At 50.2% G+C, this 25,722-nt stretch overlaps 1 protein-coding gene across 1 annotated transcript; it reads right to left on the bottom strand.

Moving 5' to 3' along the window:
- Window positions 1-1,591: 1,591 nt before the first annotated feature.
- Window positions 1,592-25,240, bottom strand: SUSD3 (sushi domain containing 3). Its single transcript, XM_068974298.1, has 5 exons — window positions 25,138-25,240; window positions 8,736-8,924; window positions 6,840-6,987; window positions 5,730-5,882; window positions 1,592-2,193 (listed from the first exon to the last, which is right to left on the bottom strand). The coding sequence occupies exons 1-5, from the start codon at window positions 25,223-25,225 to the stop codon at window positions 2,001-2,003; spliced, it is 771 nt and encodes a 256-aa protein (XP_068830399.1). The 5' UTR covers window positions 25,226-25,240; the 3' UTR covers window positions 1,592-2,000.
- Window positions 25,241-25,722: the final 482 nt, after the last annotated feature.

Genomic DNA, 25,722 nt, shown 5'->3' with positions numbered 1-25,722 from the left:
TGCTCTCTTCCTGCTCCTGGGCAAGCTTGTCTCCCAATCCAGCTGAGACTCCTGGCCACGGTGTAGACGGGTCAGGGCCCCGCGTGCTGCACCACAAAGGCCTTGTGCCCTCTAGCTCTCCTGAGCAATGGCTCTGATGTCCAGTCAGCACTCTCCAGCTGGGCACCATGTCACTTCCTTCCCACCCCTGCAGCACCCCGGGGCCATCTAGACACCTATTCCCGTAACTCTCAGCTGTTGAGAGCTGGAGCAGGGTGGCGCCATCCTCCTGGCTCCACTTCACCCCATCCCTCCTGTCCTCTGCTCCAGTAGCCCAGGGTCCAGGCACTGGGGACAAAGCACCCACTTCCTGTTGAAGGCACCCCCTCAAACCCTCATGGCAGCTTCTCACCACCTCACTCTGATAAGGACATGGAGAGGGCCTGGTGGAGTTAGCATTTGTGACTGAACTCCGAGCCTTGCACAGAGCTGCTGAAGCCCCCCATGAAGGGCCTGTGGTTTCAGACAGCATCCATGTGCCCTGATATCACACTCTGCAGGATCAGGGTGGACCCTCCACCCCTGCCTGGCCCCACAAAGTTGAGCCCACAGGACCCTTGGAGGCACACAGCCAAGGGCGACTACTTGCCCCTCCCGGAAAAGCTGGAGAGGGCCTGAGTCTACCAGGGACCTCACAGCATGAATGCTGCACTATCTGGTTGAGGGCGGGATCTGGGCTTGCCCCCCAGTGGCCCCTGCATGACCTTCCCCTCACTGGAGAACCACACACACCTTCTGGCCTCGGAATTCCTCACTGGAACCCACTTGATGGAATAGCATCACAGACCAGAAAGGATGTTGGCACCAATGTAGCAGCTGAAAATGTGGAACCACCCAAGTGCCCCCTGCTGGAGGCTTTCCACATGAATCAGGACAGATGGACTGCCCTGTGTAACCTGTATCAAGATGTATTTGTTAGTAACGGAAACCATGACAAATGTGGCTTCAGGGTAGCACAGGCTCTTTCAGGACCACCAGCTCTCCATCAGGCTCTTCTCCTTACAGCCTAAGCGTGACTGCAGGGCCTCCAGGAAGCAGGAGAGTTCAGACAGCAAACACCAGTGAGGTTCCTCAATGGCCAGACAAATCACACCCCAAATCTCAGAAAGCTAGAAGTCAGATTTCAACTGGTTCAGGAGAGAAGTGGAGTCCAGGTACCTCCCCTCATTGAATGAAACACAGAAGTAGTGACCGAGGATGACTTCGGAGGCCCTGAAAGGTAAGGTTTGTACCTGGGACTCGCACTGTGGAAACCAGCTGCCATGATGTGAGGGGGCCTGGCCACTCGAGGTGGTCACCACGTCATGGGTCTCTGCTGACTCCTGGCAGCAACCCAGCCGACCATAAGCACATGGGAGGAGCCGCTGTGAGCAGTGGCCAGCAGAGCCCAGCGGTCCTGGAATCCCCAGCTGTAATAACGAGAAACTCCAGTTTTATGCTGCTACACTTGAGGCTCTGAGACACAGGGATTGAAACCTGAGACAGTAATTCTTACCTTTATTGTTTTTCAAAGAATTGTTTATTTCATACCCCTTACCACAACTCTACAGATAATGGACGCAGCATCCCAGCTGGGTCTCTGCTTGTAGGTACAAGGCAGCCAGCTGTAACTGTGAGGAGTCTGCTGCCATCTCCTCCACTCTGCTATGCAAAACTAGACGTGCCTAAAATGTCCTCCAGTCTCTTCAAAGGGGCCTCACTACAGGGAGGCTGCAGCTGGGTTTGTGAACCTCAGTGGTGGTTTCAAGGAGCCCTGTCTATAAAAACAACTATGCCTGGGCTCCCCTGGGACAGGTCACCCCCTGAAAGGGTCCCCAACTCAATGCCTTGAGGGATCTCTAAGCCCGGAGACTGGTTTCACTGACCAATCTTGAGCTGGACACATGTCTAGATGCAGGTGTCAGCTGGTAGGTCGTCCTGGCCTTCCCGCTGTGGAGGGTAGGCTGGGGCCTCTGCTTTGGTCACCCTGGGACATAGGCTGCAGGCTGTCTGAGCATCACAGTTGGCCTGGAGGGAGGCGGGATCTGCCCTGGGCTTGCTGTATGCACCATCACCTGGGCGCGGGGTGAGCTGGTGGGGCCACTGGCGGTCCAGAAGTCCTTGTCCACACCTCGGGCCATGCTGGCCAGCTCTCTGGTACCCTCGCCAAGGTCTCTGCAGGAAGAGGAAGGGTGAGCTTGGAGGAAGAGTGAGGACTCCAATTAACTCCAACTTTGCGCCCATGCTGGGTACCCAGGCCCTGGTCTCCAATGGGTCTGGGATAGATTGTTGCCCCAAGGTGGGGGCCGCTGTTTCCTCCTGCCTTGCACCCAAGGAGCCCCTCCATAGGTGCCTCTCTCTGAGCCTCAGGTCCCTCCTTCATACAAGAGGGATGACTCAAGGAGCAGCGCACCTACCTTCCTAGGGCTTTCTAGAGGAAGGAAGCTAATCAGAGTGTGAACTATGTGGAAACAGCATGCCCTAGGCAGAGAAGGGACACTGGGGCCCCAGGAACATTCTGGAGGACACCCTTGGTCTTGCCAGGCTCTCCTCTGGCACTCTGGGGCCAGATCTCCTACCTTCTAGATCTTCAGTTCCCTTGTGGGGCCCCCAAGCCACAAACCCACCCAATTTCCAAGCTGAGCAAACCCTGGCCCCCGCCTTTGTCCACCTGGTCCTGCTCTTACCCACTTACACTGGATTCTGCTGCCTGAGGCTGCCTGGCTACTTCTTCCCCTTAAGATGCTCTCTTTGCTTCTCTCCAATACAGGCTCTCCCAATCTATTCACCTCAGGCACCACTTCTTCCAGGAAGCTTCCCCAGATTTCTGTTCCCACCCACATCTAGTCCTCAGGAAAGCTCTAGGAAGTAGTAGGAATTACGTTGGTTCAATAAATGAGTGAATAAATTAATTAATTAGCAGAAAGGAATATCAGCTTAGTAAGCAAGTCCACTGACTCTGGAGCTAGACTTTGGAGCTGACCTCAAACCTAGCTTCATGCTTAGCAGTGTGTTGTTCTGGACAAGTTTCTCAAAATGGGATAAAAAAAATAGTTCCTACTCCTATGGTTAGAACAAGTAATGTCTGGAAAAGCTCAGAAAAGTGCCTGGCACAATGTGAGTGCTGGGAAGCATTTATGAAAGAAAAGTAAGGTCAAGGGGCAAACCTCACCTTACTAAAGATGATTTCACCACCAATCAGTGGGAGAACTGGGGCATCTAGGCCTTGCCTAGAATGGTACATCCTGAAATGCAGTAAGTCCTTCCCCTATTCCATTGGGGCTCTTCCCAACTATAGACAGTGTGTCACAGGTCTATAATGGGGAGAGGGTGTCACAGGGCAGGGGGCAATGGAGAAGCTCCAAAACCTGCCAAGCAAATATGACTATATGAAAAGGATATGCACTACCAACATATCCTGCACATAATCTGAAAATAACTAAAATAAAAAGGAAAGTACTTGCAGCTGGCTGATGGGTAAGAATCTCTTCTACAATGTACACGAAGCTTCCAGTATTGATGAGAAAAAACATCAGGCAATTCAGCAGAGCAAACCCAAAATGACTAAAACCAGCAATGCTACTGGTAAGCAAAGGCAGGAGAAAATGCTCTTTCTCAATGTTAATCAAATAAATGCTGATGAAAACCATCGATGTAACTCCCACTTGCTAAGGAAGTGATGGAAAACAAATCATTAATGTTTGGCAATGGTTAGCTATAAAAATGGCTCAACTGGTGCTGGGTTCCTGGAGAAAGAATTTGGTAATAAAAATATTCAGACTTATTTGACCTAAACAATCTGTTCCTAGGATCGTCCCAAAATGCCATCTCAAAAAAGAAAAACAGCTCTAAGTACAGGCATTTACCTAAATCTGAGCACAGCACTTGAAGTATTCGGAGTGAAGCTCCAGGGCCTCAGACCACCATGGCAACACAACGTGTCAGGTCAGGTGGAAAGGGTGCAAGGTGGCATTCCTGCCATGGCCACCACGATGTAGGCCTAATGTGTGTCTGAAGTTCAAGGGAAGGAGCTAGGAAGTCAGTTCCTTCCCAGAGGCCTTACCACTCCAGGAGTCAGCCAGCCCCAGCACTTTGAGTATGGACGTGGGATCAGACAGGCCCTTGCTACTCCTGCACAGGCCACCACCTCCAGCACCTTAGTTTCCTCACGTGTGTACCAGGGAGAAGAGCAGAATTAACAACAACGGCTGGCACTCACTGAAACTATACTCTGGGCCCAGTCGACCCACTGACTCGTATCACCTCAACAGGGCCAAGAAGTGAGGCCCACCATAATCCTCACTGTACATGGGTGGAAAATGAGGCGTGAGCAGTTGTCACACAGAGAGGTGTCAGGCTCAAGCAACTGGCTCCCTGGGAGGTTCCTGTGGGGATGGCCTGAGGAAATGAGCAGAAACTGCCCTTGTGATGCCAGGGCAGGGCAGAGAAAGCACTCAGTGGGCCAGAACATCCTGTGCGAGAGAGGAGGTGCTGCGACGACTGACGCCAGCAAGCCGAGAGCCCACGCTCCGGAATAAGAGAAGCCATCACAAAGAGAAGCATGAGTACTGCAACAGAGAGTAGCCCCCTCCTGCTACAACTAGAGAAAGCTCCCGCGCAGCAACGAAGACCCAGCACAGCCATAAATAAAAAAATTTTTTTTAAGTTTGAGAAAAGAATACCCATGAGTTCAGAGTGATACAAAAAATAACAAAACAAAATGAAAAGGAAAGGAAGGATAAGACAAAATCCATCTTCATTCCTCATAGAGGGAACAGCAGAATCACAATGGAATTAAAATCATTATTCCATAATCCCCAGGGCCAAAACTGATTCTGGCTGAATCATCTCTGGATGCTAAGGCTACAGGTCAGGGGTTACAGGGGCAGCAGAGTGACCCTTAGCAGAATCCTGTCTTTGTCACTTGACAACGGGCTCATCTCAGCCAAGAGGGCCCAGACCTCATGCCTGCAGGGTGATAGCCCAGCCTACATCCGTGATTCACACCAGCACCACCCATGGGGCACCTGCACCAGAAATGCTGCCCAAGTGAGTCATGCAGGAACGCCAAGACAGTCCAGAATACAGAGTCTGTAGGAGACCACTGGCCTCGAGTGTGCCAAGGGAAACACCACTGAAGACAAATATCCCACCCGATGCAAGGAGCTCAGAGACCGGGAGGCCCTGGGACAGAGGGTGCTCACTCAAAGCTGGTAACAACACTGGGAGATGTTCTATCTGCACTCCATGTTCAGCCAAGATTAGACTCCTTGAGTCAAAAAAAAAGTACGTAAAAAATGTCCTTGTACTGGTTCATAAAAAGTGTGTGTATTTTGAAAGAGACAAGGAGAGACAGAAACGGAGAGACAGAGGAGCAGAGAGACAGACGGGAGGACAGAGCAAACTGACAGGGCACGGTGGGTCCTGGTGAAGGGTAATACTCATTTCCAGAAGCTTCCTTCTCTGGACAAGGGGTGACAAGATAAAGACATGGAGTGGAGGGCAGCTCCAGGTACTAGGGTACAGGTCAGGCACAGGTTGCAGAAGGACCATCAGCTTGTCCTACAGATGGGAGCTGGGGCCTTGGTGGGCCTGGACTCACAGCATGTGCGGACTGTGAGTGCCCTTGGTGTCCAGGTTCTCTGGCCAAGCCAGACACTCCCCTGCCCTTATCACTGCCCTACCGCCCTCCTTGCCCTGCCCATGCCCACGTGGTGAAGCTGTGATTGTCGTGCACTTGGACAGGTTGGATCCTGGACACTCCACTGATGCTGCTGTCACTGTTGAGGCCCTTAAGGCCGAGGTAGGGAGCCTGTACCGTCTCCAAATCCTCCCTTCTCAGCTGGAGCCACAGTTGGTTTGCCCTGGGGAGAGATGAGGGAAAGACATTCAGGTGTGAGCGTGTCCAGGACACTACCTGCAAGCCTCTGCAAGGCCAAGAGTGAGTATTTTAGGGCTGTACCGTTCTGCTGCTGTAGGGAGAAGGCAGTCATGGATGATGAGTAAGTGCCAGAAAAACTACTTACAAAGACAGGTGGTGGAAAGTTCTTGTGATGAATCAAGCCAGAGATGGTATAACACTGTGAATATAACTAATGCCCCCGAATTGTGCACTGAAAGATGGCTCGTGTGGTAACTTTTATTATGTTGTAAATATTTTACCCGGAGAAGGCAATGGCACCCCACTCCAGTACTCTTGCCTGGAAAATCCCATGGACGGAGGAGCCTGGTAGGCTGCAGTCCATGGGGTCGCTAAGAGTTGGACACGACTGAGCGACTTCACTTTCACTTCTCACTTTCATGCATTGGAGAAGGAAATGGCAACCCACTCCAGTGTTCTTGCCTGGAGAATCCCAGGGATGGGGGACCCTGGTGGGCTGCCGTCTATGGGGTCGCACAGAGTCGGACATGACTGAAGTGACTTAGCAGCAGTAGCAAATATTTTACCACTGTTTTTTTAAAAAAATACCACCCCCACCCCGCCATACACACACAAAAAAAACAGGATAAATTTCTGTGAAGAAAAGTAGAGGTGAGCCAGACTCCACCTGCAGGCCCTAGTTAACCATCGTGTGGTCAGCCTTGCACGTCCACACACAGCAGAGCATACGCTGGGGGTGTGCACAGTCTGCAGAATGAGAAAATCCCGCGTGTACCTGTCACCTCTCTTACAAAAGACCAAACAAGTGAGCCATGCGCCCTGCACAGCCTAGATGCTCTGTGAACAGCAAGATGCCAAGACCTCAGCAGCCCCATTCCCTGACACCCCAGGGGTCCCGACGTGACTAGCAGGTGCCCACAGCAGTGACAGGTCACCGTACCTGTCGGATCGCCGCTGCTCACTCCTCTTCACACACTTCACGAAGCAGCAGGTGAGGAAGGCCATGGACATGAGCATGATGATGGCGCAGCTGACGATTGAGGAGATCACGGCCACCTTGAAGCCAAAGGTTTCGTAGAGGGGCACAGCTGTGAGGGAGACGAGACCAGCTCTTGGGCCCAGCCTGGCATCAGGGAGCCCTGTTCCATGGGGAAGCCAGGGAGCTTCTGACAGACGAGATGAAGGTCTGTGAAAACTGTTGTAGGGGTAGGGCTGCCAGGTAAGACTGCCCCCAAGAAGCGGGTATTTGAGCAGGGTTTTGGTGAGTGTGTAGGAGTTTTTGGTGGCATACTAGGGGAAGCTCTGACAGGGAGTTCAGTGATGGTCTCTTTGGCTCCATCCCCTGTAGACTAGACTCCTGAGAACAGAGAACGGTAGACAACACATGGTCTATTTTCACAATGCCTCAAGCTGGCAAAACCCTTTGCGGGCCTAAGTGCCTTCTTAGGTCACTTTCTAGGAAGGTGTGGAAGAAAGGAAAACAGTGGTGGCTCAGATGGTAAAGCGTCTGCCTACAATGCGGGAGACCCAGGTTCAATCCCTGGGTTGGGAAGATCCTCTGGAGAAGGAAATGGCACCCCACTCCAGTACTCTTGCCTGGAAAATCCCATGGACAGAGGAGCCTGGGAGGCTACAGTCCACAGGGTCACAAAGAGTCGGACACGACTGAGCGACTTCACTTTCAGTGTTTGGGGTCAAAGGGCCTTTGGCACATTATCAGCTATGTGCCAAAGAACTAGTTACGTGCCAAGAACTAGTTCTATCAGGTTCTAAAGGATGTTCTTGAAATTGAGGCCGAGAATCCGAATTTGAACAACACTGCATATTTTCCCGTGTAGTATAGATAGATCACACTTTCCATTTCCGAGTCCCTCTGCCCTGCCTGGACCCTGGCCATCCCAACTGAAGACTACATTTCACAGCTTCCCTTCACATGACCACATTCTGGCCAGTGGTGAACAGAGGCGCAGGGGTGTGGGACAACTTCTAAGAGCCTTTCTTGCCCTGCAACTAATCCTCTAACAACTACATGGATCATGCAGTTGAGGTCATGCCCAACAGAGCCACACTATGGAAGAGGCCTGGGTCCCCACCACGGGGCACTACACAAGCCTTCGACTGCCCATGCTGAGGACCAGAGGCAAGAAAAACCTCTCATAATCCCCCATTACTTTGGTAACCCTCATTATCTTGGGTTTCTATCTCTTGTTGGAGTCTAATCCTAAGAGACACTCTCCTCAGAGATTCAACCATCACATGAGTATTTTAAAGGCTCTGAGAATTCCTGCTGCCTGTTAACCCAGTCTTTCCTGAATTATATTGACTATAGAGCCCTTTTCAATGCACAATACACATTAACACAACATATGTAGCCTCACTTTGGAAAATGCTGTGCTAGGTATTATCCTTCAACACCCTGTATAGCAAATACAGAAAACCATCTCCTCTTCCAACTGAGCACCACGGCCAAGCCTAGAATTCTTGGCACATGGAATATCCTATTAAGGTTTGCTGCATCTGTGCATGAAATAACACATGGATGAATGCAGTTTTCTGCTTAACAGATAAAATAAAATGCTAACTCAGACGCATGAGTCACCTCTTGGAGATGACAGGCCAAGTCAGTGGCAGCGCTAGAATTTGAAGCAGCTACTAGAACTTGAGTCTACACTGCAGACATGGAGCCCCAAGGGACCACCAGCCCTGGGAACAGGACCTTACACAGACACCCATGGAACCTTCTCTGTGGACACCCATGCCACCCATGTGACAAAATCAGCACTCCCCCCAGGGGGCACTGCTGAGTTGGGTGCAGCTCAGGCAGAATGGGCCTCACTCTTGCACATGGGGGTCCCTGAAGACCACTCAGCGATGTTCCCCTTCCAGGCACAGGTGAGGAGGCCAGACCCCACCATCTGGTGGCCTGAGGGGCAGTGGAACACGATGACAGTCCCCACAGAAGTGCCGTCCCCACGAAGTACTTGGAAGGTGCCCTGCAGGGGCTGCTGCAGTTGCACACACATGCCTAGGAGAGAAGAGAGGGGAGACAACGTGAGACCCCACCCTTGGGGCAGGGGCTTGGCCGGAGACCTCACCTGACCCAACGACCATGTGTGCTCTGGAGAAGGTCACACAGCTACCCAGACAAGGGACAGTGGCATCCACGTGGCTGAAGTGTAATCCCTACATTAAGTGAAATCTAGAGGCGCTGAGGTCCAGAGGTGCTCCCCAGGTCCAAGGAGTGGTGCCTGCGTGGGTGCAGGAGGGCCAAGAGGAGCTACTGCACGTTCAAGGTCAGGAGGGGCGGCGGTGAGGAGATATCCCTCGTCCAAGGTAAGGAGCAGCGGCTGCGCTTTGCTGGCGCAGCCGTGAAGAGGTACCCCAGTCCAAGGTAAGAGAAACCCAAGTAAGATGGTAGGTGTTGCAAGAGTGCATCAGAGTGCAGACACACCGAAACCATACTCAAAGAAAACTAGTCAATCTAATCACACTAGGACCACAGCCTTGTCTAACTTAATGAAACTAAGCCATGCCCTGTGGGGCTACCCAAGACAGGCGGGTCATGGTGGAGAGGTCTGACAGAATGTGGTCCACTGGAGAAGGGAATGGCAAACCACTTCAGTATTCTATTCTTGCCTTGAGAACCCCATGAACAGTATGAAAAGGCAAAATGATAGGATACTGAAAGAGGAACTCCCCAGGTCAGTAGGTGCCCAATATGCTACTAGAGATCAGTGGAGAAATAACTCCAGAAAGAATGAAGGGATGGAGCCAAAGCAAAAACAATACCCAGTTGTGGATGTGACTGGTGATAGAAGCAAGGTCCGATGCTATAAAGAGCAATATTGCATAGGAACCTGGAATGTTAGGTCCCTGAATCAAGGCAAATTGGAAGTGGTCAAACAGGAGATGGCAAGGGTGAACGTCGACATTCTAGGAATCAGCGAACTAAAATGGACTGAAATGGGTGAATTTAACACAGATGACCATTATATCTACTACTATGGGCAGGAATCCCTCAGAAGAAATGGAGTAGCCATCATGGCCAACAAAAGAGTCCAAAATGCAGTACTTGGATGCAATCTCAAAAACGACAGAATGATCTCTGTTCGTTTCCAAGGCAAACCATTCAATATCACAGTAATCTAAGTCTATGGCCCAACCAGTAACGCTGAAGAAGATGAAGTTGAATGGTTCTATGAAGACCTACAAGACCTTTTAGAACTAACATCCAAAAAAGATGTCCATTTCATTATAGGGGACTGGAATGCAAAAGTAGGAAGTCAAGAAACACCTGGAGTAACAAGCAAATTTGGCCTTGGAATATGGAATGAAGCAGGGCAAAGGCTAATAGAATTTTGCCAAGAGAACACACTGGTCACAGCAAACACCCTCTTCCAACAACACAAGAGAAGACTCTACACATGGATGGGCATCACCAGATGGTCAACACTGAAATCAGATTGATTATATTCTTTGCAGCCAAAGATGGAGAAGCTCTATACAGTCAGCAAAAACAAGACTGAGAGCTGACTGTGGCTCAGATCATGAGCTCCTTATTGCCAAATTCAGACTTAAATTGAAGAAAGTAGGGAAAACCACTAGACCATTCAGATATGACCTAAATCAAATCTTTTATGATTATACAGTGGAAGTGAGAAATAGATTTAAGGGCCTAGATCTGATAGATAGAGTGCCTGATGAACTATGGACTGAGGTTCATGACACTATACAGGAGACAGGGATCAAGACCATCCCTGTGGAAAAGAAATGCAAAAAAGCAAAATGGCTGTCTGGGGAGGTCTTACAAATAGCTGTGAAGAGAAGAGAAGCGAAAAGCGAAGAAGAAAAGGAAAGATACAAGCATCTGAATGCAGAGTTCCAAAGAACAGCAAGAAGAGATAAGAAAGCCTTCCTCAGCGATCAATGCAAAGAAATAGAGGAAAACAACAGAATGAGAAAGACTACAGATCTCTTCAAGAAAATTAGAGATACCAAGGGAACATTTCATGCAAAGATGGGCTTGATAAAGGACAGAAATGGTATGGCCCTAACAGAAGCAGAAGATATTAAGAAGAGGTGGCAAGAATACACAGGAGAACTGTACAAAAAAGATCTTCACGACCAAGATAATCATGATGGTGTGATCACTCACCTAGAGCCAGACATCTTGGAATGTGAGGTCAAGTGGGCCTTAGAAAGCATCACTATGAGCAAAGCTAGTGGAGGTGATGGAATTCCAGTGGAGCTATTTCAAATCCTGGAAGATGATGCTGTGAAAGTGCTGCACTCAATATGCCAGCAAATTTGGAAAACTCAGCACTGGCCACAGGACTGCAAAAGGTCAGGTTTTATTCCAATCCCAAAGAAAGGCAATGCCAAAGAATGCTCAAACGACTGCACAATTGCACTCATCTCACATGCTAGTAAAGTAATGCTCAAAATTCTCCAAGCCAGGCTTCAGCAATACGTGAACCGTGAACTTCCTGATGTTCAAGCTGGTTTTAGAAAAGGCAGAGGAACCAGAGATTAAATTGCCAACATCCGCTGGATCATTGAAAAAGCAAGAGAGTTCCAGAAAAACATCTACTTCTGCTTTATTGACTATGCCAAAGCCTTTGATTGTGTGGATCACAATAAACTGTGGAAAATTCTGAAAGAGATGGGAATACCAGACCACCTGACCTGCTTCTCAAGAAAGCTGTATGCAGGTCAGGAAGCATCAGTTAGAACTGGACATGGAACAACAGACTGGTTCCAAATAGAAAATGGAATACGTCAAGGCTGTATATTATGACCCTGCTTATTTAACCTATATGCAGAGTACATCATGAGAAAGACTGGGCTGGAAGAAGCACAAGCTGGAATCAAGATTGCCGGGAGAAATATCAATAACCTCAGATATGCAGATGACACCACCCTTATGGCAGAAAGTGAAGAGGAACTAAAAAGCCTCTTGATGAAAGTGAAAGAGGAGAGTGAAAAAGTTGGCTTAAAGCTCAACATTCAGATAACGAAGATCATGGCATCTGGTCCCATCACTTCATGGGAAATAGATGGGGAAACAGTGCAAACAGTGTCAGACTATTTTGGGGGGCTCCAAAATCACTGCAGATGGTGACTGCAGCCATGAAATTAAAAGACGCTTACTCCTTGGAAGAAAAGTTATGACCAACCTAGACAGCATATTCAAAAGCAGAGACATTACTTTGCCAACAAAGGTCTGTCTAGTCAAGGCTATGGTTTTTCCAGTGGTCATGTATGAATGTGAGAGTTGGACTGTGAAGAAGGCTGAGTGCCGAAGAATTGATGCTTTTGAACTGTGATGTTGGAGAAGTCTCTTGAGAGTCCCTTGGACTGCAAGGAGATCCAACCAGTCCATTCTAAAGGAGATCAGCCCTGGGCATTCTTTGGAAGGAATGATGCTAAAGCTGAAACTCCAGTACTTTGGCCATCTCATGTGAAGAGCTGACTCATTGGAAAAGACTCTGATGCTGGGAGGGATTGGGGGCAGGAGGAAAAGGGGATGACAGAGGATGAGACGGCTGGATGGCATCACCGACTTGAAGGATGTGAGTTTGAGTGAACTCCAGGAGATGGTGATGGACAGGGAAGCCTGGCGTGCTGTGATTCCTGGGGTTGCAAAGAGTCAGACACAACTGAGCGACTGAACTGAACTGGACTGAGAGGTGCTGAAGACCATGGTGTTGATAAAAGAAACACATATCTAAAGACAATAAAAGCAAAAGGACAACTATTATCCAAGTGCAGCTCGAAAGGCAGAATCAAAGGGAAAAAAAGGAAGGAGAGAGATTGACAGATGTGATTTCATGAAAAGAAAAATAAAACTTTTGTTATTCCCTAATAACTGAAAACCCCTTCATGGATCACAACCTTGTCATGAAGAAGGGGCTTGCATAACTCAATGAAGCTATGAGCCAGGCCGTGCAGGGCTACCTAAGACGGAGGTCATTGTGAAGCATTCTAACAAAAGTGGGTCACTGGAGGAGGAAATGGCAAACTACTCCAGTATTCTTACTGCAAGAACCTCAAGAACAGTATGAAGGGCAAAAAGGTATGACACCGGAAGAGGAACCCCCAAGGTTAGAAGGCATTCAATATGTTACTGGAGAAAAGTGGAGGGCAATTACTAAAAACTCCAGAAAGAATCAAGAGGCTGGGCCAAAGCAGAAACGCCACTCAGCTGTGGATGCATCTGGTGGTGAAAGTAAAGTCCAGTGCTGTAAAGAACAATATTGCATAGCTGATCACTGAAGAATTGATGCTTCTGAATTGTGGTGCTGGAGAAGACTCTTGAGAGTCCCCTGGATTGCAAGGAGATCAAACCACTCAGTCCTAAGGGAAATCAACCCTGAATATTCATCGGAAGGACTGATGCTGAAGCTCCAATAACTTTGGCCACCTGATGCAAAGAGTCAACTCGTTGGCAAAGACTCTGATGTTTGGAAATATTGAAGGCAAAAGGAGAAGGAGATGGCAGAGGATCAGATGGTTAGACACCATCACTGATTCAATAGACAAGAATTTGAGCAAACTCTGGGAGAAGGACAGGGGAACCTAACGTGCTGCACTCCACGGGGTCACAAAGCTTTGGACACGACTTAGCAACTGAACAACAACAATAACTGAAAAGCAAATTCAGATGAAAAAATTAGGAAAAGATATTTGGAGAACACAGGACAGAAGTTCAACACCCATAATTTATAAAGAGATCTTAACACATCAGTAAAAGTTGAACATCCAAGTAAAACAGAATGAACTGATGGGTGAGCAAGCTACTCGTAAGAAACAAGGAGCTAACAGACACGAGAAAATGCCTGCCTTCATAGTAACTGTGTGCTAAGTCGCTTCAGTTGCGTCCGACTCTTTGTGACCCTATGGACTGTAGCCCACTAGGCTTCTTTGTCCATGGGATCCTCCAGGCAAGAATACTGGAGTGGGTTGCCATGCCCTTCTCCAGGGGAGTTTCCTGACCCAGGGATAGAACCCAAGTCTCTTGTATCTCCTGCATTGGCGGGTTCTTTACCACTAGCACCAGCTGGGAAGCCCTCATAGTAACTGAAGAAACACTAATTCAAATGAGAGCTAATCTTTCACTCCTCCACTTGCAAAACGTAAAAACAAACAAACAAACAAAACCACATGTGAACTTAGCAAGGGCCTGGGAACAACTCCTCTCTGACTTGCTGATGGGGGTGCAGACCCAAATCTTTCTGGACAGAGTTTGGTAAAGTGTATTAAGAGCTTTATGCTTGTATATAAATCTGAGATTTAGCCAAAGTAAGTACTTATGATCTGCTGCTGGGATTTCTATAACAAGATATCTGTCTACACCCACATCTCCAGCTGTGGGCATCGGTGCAGTTAATCAAAGTACATCTGACATGAATGCCAGCAATGATATCCTCAAGTGTTACAATGAGGTCCTTATATAAGGACATATTCAGAATTTACTGTGCGCTGTTCTAAATGCTTTACATGCATTAACTCATCAATCCACAAAATACCTCCCCATTTGACAGGGGAGCAAACTGAGGCACACAGTGGTTTAACCATTTCCTGAAGTAGCACAGTTCCTATGCTGTAGGGCAGAGACTCTGAAGCACACAGGAGGCTCTGGGCCTACCCTCTCAATATACACGTGTGATCATGTGTCCTTCGTGTCTGGCTTCCCTTGCTTAGCACGAGAGAGGTGTTGTGCTGCGTGTGTTGGCAAGCTGTCCGCATTTACAGTGGAGCAGGGCACCACGGTGTGGATGCCCTGCGTGCTTCCCTGTTCCTGCTGACAGATGGATGTGTGTGTTGCTTCTGGCCTTCAAGAATATGGAATGAAGTGGCTACTGATGTTCCAGAGCATGCCTACTCGTGCTTGAGGTGCAAGAGGCTCTTCCTTCTGCTTTTCTGGAACTTTCTGACTGTACTGCTGCTGCTGCTAAGTTGCTTCAGTCGTGTCCGACTCTGTGCGACCCCATAGATGGCAGCCCACCAAGCTCCACCATCCTGGGATTCTCCAGGCAAGAACACTGGAGTGGGGTGCCGTTTCCTTCTCCATCTGATTGTACTGCTGGTGTATAAAGTGGTTAGCCTCAGACAAAAGGGAGACTGGTTGAGCTGGTTGTCTGGCCTGTGTCTGTGGCAACACTGACCAGAGGCAGCATCCATGTTCAACTCCCTTGCTAGGTGGGAGCAAGGGTGGGGACTGGGACAGGGGCTAGCACTGCCCAGACTGAGGACCCTGTTATTCCACACCAACCTAAGACAATGCTGCACCTGACCCCCATGGGATGCCTCCAGCTAGGACCGTGCCCTGGGCACCAGGCATAGGTGTCCTAAAGCCCACTCAGCCTGCCACACCCAGCCAAGCTCCTGCCCTGGCCAACCTGCTCATCACCTGGCTCCCCTATTCTAACTATGATGTTAGCCACCAGTTCCTCAATCCTTTACTTGCTCTAGCCCTCACATTTAGAACCGACCTGGACTTCCTTTTCTCAGTCCATAACCAATTCACCAGCAAACTCTGTGAGTTCTGTTTTCAAAATACATACCCAGGACATATGTAGTAGGCTGGAGAGTCCTCCAAAATCCACACCCACCTGGAAGCAGCCCCACAGGGGGTCCACTGTGGAACTCATGGGACACTGTGTCATACAGGTTGTGGGGACAAAGCATGCCTGCGACTGCCCAAAGGGCCATGGCTGTCACTCAGGAGGGTCACACACATGCACTCATATGCCTCGTGATAGCACCTCACATGTCTGCACACAACCAGCCCTGTCCAGAAGGGAAATCGAGGCTCAAGAAGGTCAGGCCGCCTCTTGCATGAACCTGCTGGCCCCGCCCCACTTAGGGTGAGGGTGTTAGTGACAGAGAGGCTTCAGCCTCAGGCCTGCATTCTGCCCTCAAGGAGGCCAAGGCTGTCTGAGACCCATGGTGTGGGGCAGAAACACTCAGAGACATCATTTGGGTGAGGTTGGCCAAGCTGCATTTCGTCCACCCCCTAGCCCCACCCTCCCTAGAATCTGGCGGGTGCCTAATCAGGCTAAAAGGCTGGAGGGAGGACTCTGTGCCTGAGGGGTCCTTGTGGGAGTGGGGACTGACCACTGGAACACAAACAACACTGGGCACTTAATGGATGGTTCACTATATTGGAGCCATATGAGAAGACCACCCATCTCCACCTCACAGATGGGGAAACTGAAGCACAGCAAGGCTGGATGACATGCTGAGGGTGACGGGGTGGAAGGGTGCTAGCCCATGGCTGTCATGTAAACCACACGTCTGGGAAGATTTGGGCTTCCCTGTCTGAGAGGTCCACCGTTGGTGTCACACTCACAATAGCTGGTAGAAACATCTGGTCAAGAAGGACCCCAATTCCTGCCCTCATATGGCACTCAACTATCTGCAGAGGACAACAGTCATTATATCATTTTAACATGAGCAACCAAGCTTGGAGAGGTGGCTGACCCGCCCAGCACCCACAGATAGAGAGGGAACCCACAGACAGGATTGACACACAGCTCAAGAGTCCTAATCAACAGCAGAACAAAGGAGTGTGGGTATTTGCAACATACACGTAACAGAGCATCTTTCTTACATAAACAGCACTTACACACTTGGATCATAGTGAAGGGTTCTGACAAAAGTGGGTCACTGGAGGAGGAAATGGCAAACCACTCCAGTATTCTTGCCTCAAGAACCCCAAAAACAGTATGAAAAGGCATAAAGGTATGACACCGGAAGATGAGCCCACAAGACTAGAAGGTGTCCAATATGCTACTGGGGAAAAGCAGAGGGCAATTACTAAAAACTCCAGAAAGAATGAAGAGGCTGGGCCAAAGCAGAAACGCCACTCAGCTGTGGATCCGTCCGGTGGTGAAAGTAAAGTCCAATGCTGTAAAGAACAATATTGCATAGCTGATCGCTGAAGAATTGATGCTTCTGAATTGTGGTGCTGGAGAAGTCACAACAGAAAAAATGGTTACATTAGGAAGAAAAAAGTGGAAATGGTCCCAAACTAGTGAGCAGAGCAATTAATTAAGAAAATTAAACAGTATCCACATTAGGAAGGAAGAAGCAAAGCTTCTCTATTAGATGGCATGATCCTATATCTAGAAAATCCCTAGGAATCTGATAAAAAAATCTATAGGAACTAATAAATGAGTCCATCAAGATTACAGTATACAAGATCAATACACAAAAATCCATTGTATTTCAGTACAGTGTCAATGAGCAAACTAAAAATGCAATTAAGAAAAAAATTCCATTTACAAGAGCATCAAAAAGAATAAACTACTTAGGAACAAAATTTAACTAAAGAAGTTCAGGTAAAACTGAAATTAAAAATTACAAAGCATGTTTAGAGAAATTAAAGAAGACCTAAAAAAACAGAAATACATGACATACTAGGGGGTCAGAAGACTTAGTATGGTTTAAGATGGCAATGCTCCTCTGCTCACTTAACAGCTTAACCCTTATTCAGCATAACCCAAATTCAGCATAACCCTTATCAGAGTCCTAGCTGCTACCTTCACAGAAACTGACAAACTGATCCAAAATTCATAAGGAAAGGCAAAAAGACCTAGAATAGCACAAACAGAACAATCTTGAAAAAGGAGAACAAAGTTGGAGGATTTGTACTTCCTTAGTTCAAATTTTATCACAAAGCTATGGTGATGAAAACAGAGGACACTGCTATACAGACAGACATACAGGCCAATGCAAGAGCTTAAACTCAAGACATAAACTCCTATTTACAATCAGCTGATTTTCAACATGGATGCCAAGACAATCAAATGGGACGAGAATAGTCTTTCAACAATTTGGTGCCACGAAAACAATACTTACATGCAAAAGGAGAAAGTTGGACCTCTCCTTATATCATATAAAAAAATTAACATGAATCAAAGATCTCAATATAACAGATAAAAACCATAAAAACTCTTAAAAGAAAACATAAGGGTAAATCTTCCTGACCTTCCAATGGCAATGGTTTCTCAATGATTACCAAAAGACAAACAACAAAACAAACAGATAAATTGGACTTCACTAAAATGAAAAAATTTGTGCTTTATAGGATACTATCAAGAAAGTGAAAAGACAACCCTCAGAGTGGGAGAAAATATTTACAAAAGCATTTGTCTGAAAAGGGATTGCATTTAGAGTGTATAAATTATTATACTGACTTATAAAAAGACAGCCTAATTTATAAATGGGCAAAAGATATGAACAGACATTTCTCTATAAAGATAAACCAGTGGCCACGAACAAACACATGAAAAGATGCTCAACATCACTAGCTCCAGGGAAATGCAAACCAAATCCACCGGGAGGTACTTTTTCATGTATACCATGAAAAAGACACATGAGAAAAATAACAGGTGTACCAAGAATGTAAAGAAACTGGCGCCCTCACACACTGCAGCTGGGAATGTCAATGGGGCAGCCACTTCTCAGTTTCTCTAACAGTTTTCAGAGCACTCCCAAATGATGCGGCAATGCTCCTCCCAGCAATATACCCAAGGGAAAGGAAAACACGTCTATATAAAAACCTGAACACAAATGTTCATTAGCAGCATTATTCATAATAGCCAAAAAGTAGAACCCACCTAAGTGTTCATCAACTGGTAAACGGTGAGCTAAAGTATGCTCCACCCTTACCACGGAATATTATCTGAAGAACTGACGTGCTACAACACGGATGAACCTTCAAAACTAGCCAGTCACACAAAACCCACATAGTGTATAACTCCATTCATATGAAATGTCTACAACAGGCAAATCTATAGAGACAGAAAGCAGGTCAGTGGTTGTCTGGGGCAAGGGAGAGGGAAAGTTGGGAGGTGAACTCTAAGGTATGCGGGGCTTCCTTTTGGGGTGAGGAAAATGTCCTAAAATTGACTGTGGTGATAGTTGTACGTATCTGAATGGACTAAAACCCATCGAGTTGTACACTTTTAATATACAATTTAAGCGTGTGAATTGTATGGCACATGAATAATACCTCAATAAAGCCTGTTAGAAAAATTCAGGGGAAATATTTATCTCAATCAAAGAAGTGTGAATTTGAAGCTTATTACTTTTGGCTTGGTCTAGTTCAGAAAAACCAGCCCACCAGGTTAGTGAGAGTGTGGGAAAAGGGGCGGGGCAGAGGGCACAGCCCGGAAGACCTAAGAGGCAGTCCTCCCCTGCAGCAGGGGCAGGCAGGTGCTTGCAGGAAGGAAGGGGTAAGCAGGCTGAGCTGGGAGTCCCAGGGAGGCAGCGCAAGGAGGACACAGCATCGACTTCGAGCCGCCAGTCAGACATTTCCTGATTACCCTCACTGGCCTTGGGTCACCCAGTTCTCAGTAGTACAGAGGTTCAGTACTACAGAGTACTCAGTACTGTACAGAGTAGTACAGTAGTACTCTTGATTCCAGCATATAGGCCCTTAATCATCACACTGTGTTTCCACAGGTGCCAAAGGAGAAATGAATGTACAAATGCGTGAACAGACAACCTAACATCTGAAAGTTGTGATCAGCACTCCTCCAGGAGAAATCTCTTTTCTTTTTCAGGATCTGCGGACTTGGACATGTGTGGTCCTTCCAGCCAGGGAAGTGGACGGGGGGTTTGGAACTGGGCAGACATAGCAGGGCGGCCACAGGCCAGCCACATGGCCCCTTCCCCAGGGTCACCGGAAACCAACACTTCCCAGTCCCCAATTTAGAGCTGCCACTTCTCCATTCTTCTGTGGCTAAGCACCTTCTTTCTCCCCAGCCCCATGAGGCCCTTGGAGAAGGGAGGGCCTTTTGGAAGGGATCAGCAGGGGTAGGAGCTTCGTGGGCACTTGTCTTCCCAACACCTGGCAAATAAAAGGAGGAAGGGGTAAACCTGTGTTTATCCTTTAAAGATGCAACTAGAACTTTATCAAAAAAATAAGATGCTTTGAGGGAGGGACAAAGAGATGGCAAGAGATGAAGCAGGCCTGGTGAAAAGTTAAGGGTAGGATAGAGCTGAGGGATGTGTGGATATAAATTCTTTCCTCTGTGGTATGTTTAAAAAAATTTTTAATGTGGAGAGAAAGTCTTAGGCATCACTGTTGAATTTATCTGTCTCATATCCCCCAGGGGGTAGCTGCCCATCTCCCTACCCAGAGCCCAGGCCACATCCTGCACTACCAGCTTAGATGGCCCTGGCATGGGGAGTCACAGACAGAAGAAAAAGTTTCAAAAACTGAGGCAGCAGGCTGGTTCTACAGACACACTCAACCTGCGGGGTGAGCAGGTTACCAATTCAGTCCTCAACTCACCCGTAAAGGTTGCAGTGGGCAAGACTGGGCGGGGTCTGACTGAGATGACATGCAACCCCAACCCAGCAAGGAAACCACCACTGTTGTGGGGAAAGGGCCCGGCTGTCAACAGCCACATCCTGTACAGCTGCTGGGTTCCGCTATGGTGACATGCCAATCCTGAGACAAGCACTGCCGCTGTTTCATCACCCAAGGGGCTCACATAGCTTCAGTGACAGAAATAAGCCCTCCCCACAAGAGGCCCAGAGCCTGTCCTGCCTCCTGGAATCTCACCAAGGAGGGAGGGTGAGGGCTGATGCCACAGAAAGGGAACAAGCCTGACATGTGGATGCCTCCAGGGTTGCGTCAAACTGAAGACTCAAGGGAAAGGTCCAAGAGAATTCGCAGCCCAGGCCCAGTGAAAATGCCACTGCCCATTACCACACATGTTGCGCGGCTGGGGACAGGAGGGCCACCGAGAGACTCAGAATGGGGACTTTAAAAGAAGTCATGGCCTCTCTCCCCAGACCTGTGGCTTCACACTCTGCATTTCTGGCCAGCCAATACAGGTGTCTCACACCCATCAGAGGCAGGGAGCCCCTGCTTCAAGCACAAGTGTATTGTTAAAACAGGTCCTCTTTTAAAAATGAAAATGAAAGGTCTGAGGAAATAACTCTGATAAGAGCAGGGAGAAGATGAGCCTTGCCCAAGGCCCCTCCCTGCAGTGAGTACATCATGGAACCTTCCCCTACCTGGGAGGCAAGGAGCTCAACTCCAGTAATCTGAGAGCCCAATCAAGCAGAGAGGCAAAGGCAGAGAAGCCAAGTGGGCCTGGTCTGCTAGGACCACCCTCTCAGCCCCAGCCCCTCTCCACCAGGTCTGACCCTGCTCCACCACCTCTAGGCTTAGGTCCTAGACTTGGTCAGATTCAGTTTCCCAACCTGCAAAATAGGGTGACCTACTCTTCAGGTCAGTGATAGGAAGAGTGGGGCCACCTGTTGGAGACTTTAAACCTGTGCCTGGGAGCTCAGGAATGCCCCTAGGAGGAGGCTTAATACCTGCTCCTATCCCCCATCCTAAGTCCACAGTATCCAGGATACCTACACCTGCTACCCCCAGACTCAGACCCAAGTCTTCCCCAAGACCACGACACTCTGCCAAGACACCTTTATCTGCCATCCCGTTACTCCAACGGGATGTCCTGTATCCCTTCTCTGGGCCTGGAAGGCTAGCAAACACTTTGGGCTGGGCCCATTTTCCAGATGAGGAAACTGAGGTCCACAGACCTGTTGAAGGCCCCAGGTACACACTGGCAGTACCCCCCACCAGACCTTTCTACCCAACTTGTGACACACAGGCCAGATGGGGCAGGAAGGTGGCACAGCGTCAGAGGACAATGAGGGCTTCAGTCTACCCATCTTCTAAAGATATTCCAAGAAACCACCAGCTGGCTCCAGAGACATTCCAGAGGCATCCCCTAACCACTGCAAACCCAGCCTTTTCTCACATTCCTCGCTACACCCTCCACTGCCTGGAGACACCCAGACTCTCTAGTTGGGGCCCCAATAGTCCCACCCTACACATGGTGTTTAAGAGGCAAATCCCACTTCCCCCATCCCCTGCTGAAAATCCTCACCGACACCCAGCTGCCCCTGTATATCCTTCCTAGGCCTGGTCTCCACCCTACCCTCAACTCCCAGCTGTCCTTCCCTTCCAGCCCCACTCAGCCCTGGAGCCTGGCCCTGCCCACTTGCGGCCCAACTCACACACTGGACGCTGCATTCCCCCAGCCCTCCTCTGGCTGGACCCCTGCACTCCTCAATCTTTGGTGCATTTTTTTCTCTGCACCCTATATGAACTCATCTTTTTTTCGTTATGTACAAATAAATCTCAAAGAAGAGGAAAAACAACAGAAAAAAAACCAAAAGGAATGGATTTGATGCAGGCAAGATACAAAACAAAAGCAAACCCTATAAACTCACTGGACAGTGGAGAGGCAGATCTGCCCATCCGGTGTGCATCCAACTCCCCCGACTCACTCCCCAGCGCCAGGCAACGCTCTCTCCCACCCTCAAACACACAGTGGGTGTACGGCCTGGCCTGCACACCCTGTCCTTCCAGCCCATGCCTCCCCCAGCCTGCCTGGCCAGTGGGGATAAGAACAATCCTTGCTTGTTAATCTTTTATCTGGAACCTTGGACCACAGGACCATCCCTCCTATCCTCCTTCCTGGAGCCAACACAGCCTGACCTCATCCACTGGGAGGTAAATAAGTTAACCTTTTATGCTGGCCATGGCTGCGGACAACAGGGACAATGAGGAGATGGGGGAAGCAGGCTCCTGGACTCACCCACTGTGGGGCTGGGTCACTGTGGGACTGGAAAGTCACTTCCTTGTTCTGAGTCTCAGTATCCTCAAGTGGAAAGAGGAACCCACAGGAGGGATTTCTCAAAGAGAAATCAAAATGGATGAGGGGTACGGGTGCACAGGTACTCTATGGAGAGTCAACTGCCCCTCACTCCCACCCACAAGACCCCAGCAGCGGGGACAGCCACGTGCAGGAGGCCCACGCCCTGGCTGCGTGTCCTAAAGCAGGCACAGGGTTCAGAACTACTGCAGTTCTGGTCCTTGGCTCCAGTTCAGACCTGGGGCTCCCAGGCAGTCCACTGACAGCAGGTCAGCTTACACATGAGAAATGTACATCCTCCTCCAGCATATGACCAAGTTAATTCCAATCCAGTAAGAGCGCAAGCCCTGTGCCCCCATCCCCTCCACTCTGAATCTCTCAGGGGAGAACACTGAGGCTCCAGAGAGCCTCTTTCATCCAGCAGCTCTGTGTGTACCCTGGTGGGAGACCAGAGCCAGGCCTCAGGGGCACAGAGGCCCTGTTTAGAGACCAATGCCCACCCACTCCCTCCAGGTTTTGGTCTTTTCATGAAACGGGCCCAGGCTGGCTGTGGGGCTGGCCTGCAGGAGTGAAGCCAAGGGGACGCCCACAGAGCACGTCCTCATCCACCCCTGCAGCCCTTCTACTGCCCGCTCTCAGGGGTATGGATCATCTCCGGCCACTGAAACCCCGAGTTATTCCTCTTGCAGGGCCATGTTCCTGGACAATCTCCTCCATCAAGGAGTGCTGGAGCTGCCCTGGGAACAAGGCCAGTGGGAGGGCAGCCTCCCAGTCAGCCATTCAACAAAGATTTAAGGCCTTGTTCCAATTCAGCCTCCCCCTGTCTGCCCCTCCCTGCTGTGCATGGGAGATGAGGAGAGAATCCTAGGACTCTGTGTCTGTCTGGTTGGATTTGTATAGCTCCTCTAGGAAGAGCAGAATAATGTACCCATTGTACAGATTGCAAGAAAAACACCCATCCCATTCCTGTGTTTTAGATAGTGTCAAACTGTCTCTAAAGACCCCCATACCCATCATTTCCTGCCCCATGAGAGGTGCGTGCCCATTTCACAGCCCAAGATACTGGGGCTATGGAGCAGAGCAGTGGAGGAGCCCAGACAACCATGATATCCTGGGACAGAACCATGGTGAGGGTGGGTGCATTGGGACCTCCCTGGCTCCCACACGCCTGGGCAGGTATACAAGGCCCACCACTTAGCATATGGAGAAACTGAGGCACACAGATAGTGACGTACCCCAAGTTGGGGGGCTCCAGCCCCAAATTCCTGGGAAAGATTCACAGGCTGGGACCCCCAGGGTAGCAGGGCTGGGGCCAGGCCTGGCAGGCTAGATAGACGGCAAGAACTGGACTCTGAGACCCCCTTTCTCCCAGGACAGTTCTCTGAAAACAGTCTTTTGTATGCAGCCAGAGTCTCCCCCTCGCTCTCCTTGGCTGATCTTGGGCAAGTCCTTGTGCCTCACAGTGGACACTCACCTCCCCAGGCAGTGCTGCACAACTCGCACACACATTATCCTCTTTTCACACGCACTGAAACACTAAATTCGGGACGGGACATCAGGCTACCAGAGGGAGTTAAAAGAAAAACCCACCCCACCAGGCCAGGTGCAAGTCTCAGGTCTTGGCTTTCACACCACCAAGCCACACGCCTCTGCTCAGAGAATGACTTCGCTGGGCCTGTTTTCCCATCTGAGACAGAGCCGTCATTCCTCCCAAGGTGGCAGGTGTCACTGTTTTAAGCTTGAGTGGCTGCATGCCCAATGGGGTGTGTCCTGTGCCAGGCTGCTCCTCTAGGCCCGGCTTCCACCCGTACAATTCAGCGCCTGGCCTGGGGCACAGGTGTGCAGAGACCCTCAGGCTTAGAGGGGAGCTGACGGTGTGCCCTCAATGAGCCTCCGGGAACATCTGGGGCTCAACGTCTGGGTTTATCTGTGTTTCTAAAAGGATTAAATTTAAAGCGGACATTCGAACCCCTGGCTTCGGACGCTTTCCCCACACCGACGGCGGGCAGAAAGACGAACCTCCTACAGAACAATCCAGAAATCAAACATTTACGATAACAGTCAGCCTTCGGAGACCCCGGAGCCACACACCAGGCTCGACTGTCGTTCTTCTCTCTCAAGCTCAGTTTCCCCACCTGTAAAGTGGGGCTGAGGAGCTAGCCGAGGAACCCGAGCATCTCCCCGAGGTAAGGCCGCTTTCGGTTTCCCCACGTCCGTCGCGCAGCCAGCCCTCGCATCACCCCGAGGCGGCCCCCATTGGGAAAGGGCGCACACCTGGGCTGGCGCGCGGCTAAACGCAGCCGCCTAGCTTCTGGGCACTCGCTGCCGGGCTTCAGCTCCGCTGGGGCGCCCGCTGGGGCGCCCGCTGGGCTGCGGAGAGGGCCGGGGCGGGGGGGCGTTAACCGCCGGGTGTGCACCTCCCAGCGGCAGAGTGCAGCCCACCGCCCCCCGCTCCCGCCCAAAGCTGTGCACGCAGCCCCTCACCTTTCCCGTCTGTGTAATGGGCGCAGAACCCCACCCGAGGCCCGCAGCCTCTGCCCTTACCTGTGCCGTTCCCGGGGGTGGGCATGGCGTTCCCCTTGCGCCCCCCGGGCCTCGCCCTGCGGCGGAGGGTCGCCGCCGCCCCGCGCATCCCCGCGCCCTCCGCGGCGCTGGGCCGGACTGCCGCGCAGGGGCCAGCGTGGGCGGGGCGGCCGGGACGCGCCCTCGCAGGGCAGAGGGCGGGGCCGACCTCGCAGGAGCCGTCGGCCCCGAGGGGGCGAAAGTCGCGGAGCGGAAAGTCTCGCTCCAGGGACTTGCGCAGGCGTTGCTCTCAGTCCCTGCCCCTCCGACCACCAGGGTCCTCCCCAGCCCAGGTGTCCTCGGTGAGTAGCACATGTGATCCCCATCTGTGTCACTGGGTCAGGCCCTCTGTGGTGGGTGACGATGTTGTGCTTCTTCAGTGAGGACCCCCGGGTCGTGGGGGCAGGATTCAGCCCTCCAGGGTCTGGCCCTAGGCTCACACACCACACTGAGGGGTCCTGCGCTCTCCTGACTCCTCCTGCCCAGCCCCCTTAGAGGGGGCCCCTGGCTAGGCTCAGAGCTGCGGCCCGCCCCTTCCTCTCTCTAGGACCCCGCCCAGCCCAGGCG

This window comes from Capricornis sumatraensis, chromosome 6, assembly GCF_032405125.1.
Source record: "Capricornis sumatraensis isolate serow.1 chromosome 6, serow.2, whole genome shotgun sequence".
In the NCBI taxonomy this organism is placed as follows: domain Eukaryota; kingdom Metazoa; phylum Chordata; class Mammalia; order Artiodactyla; family Bovidae; genus Capricornis; species Capricornis sumatraensis.
Note: the sequence above shows the minus strand (reverse complement) of the source record. Positions and strands in the feature narration are given on the sequence as shown.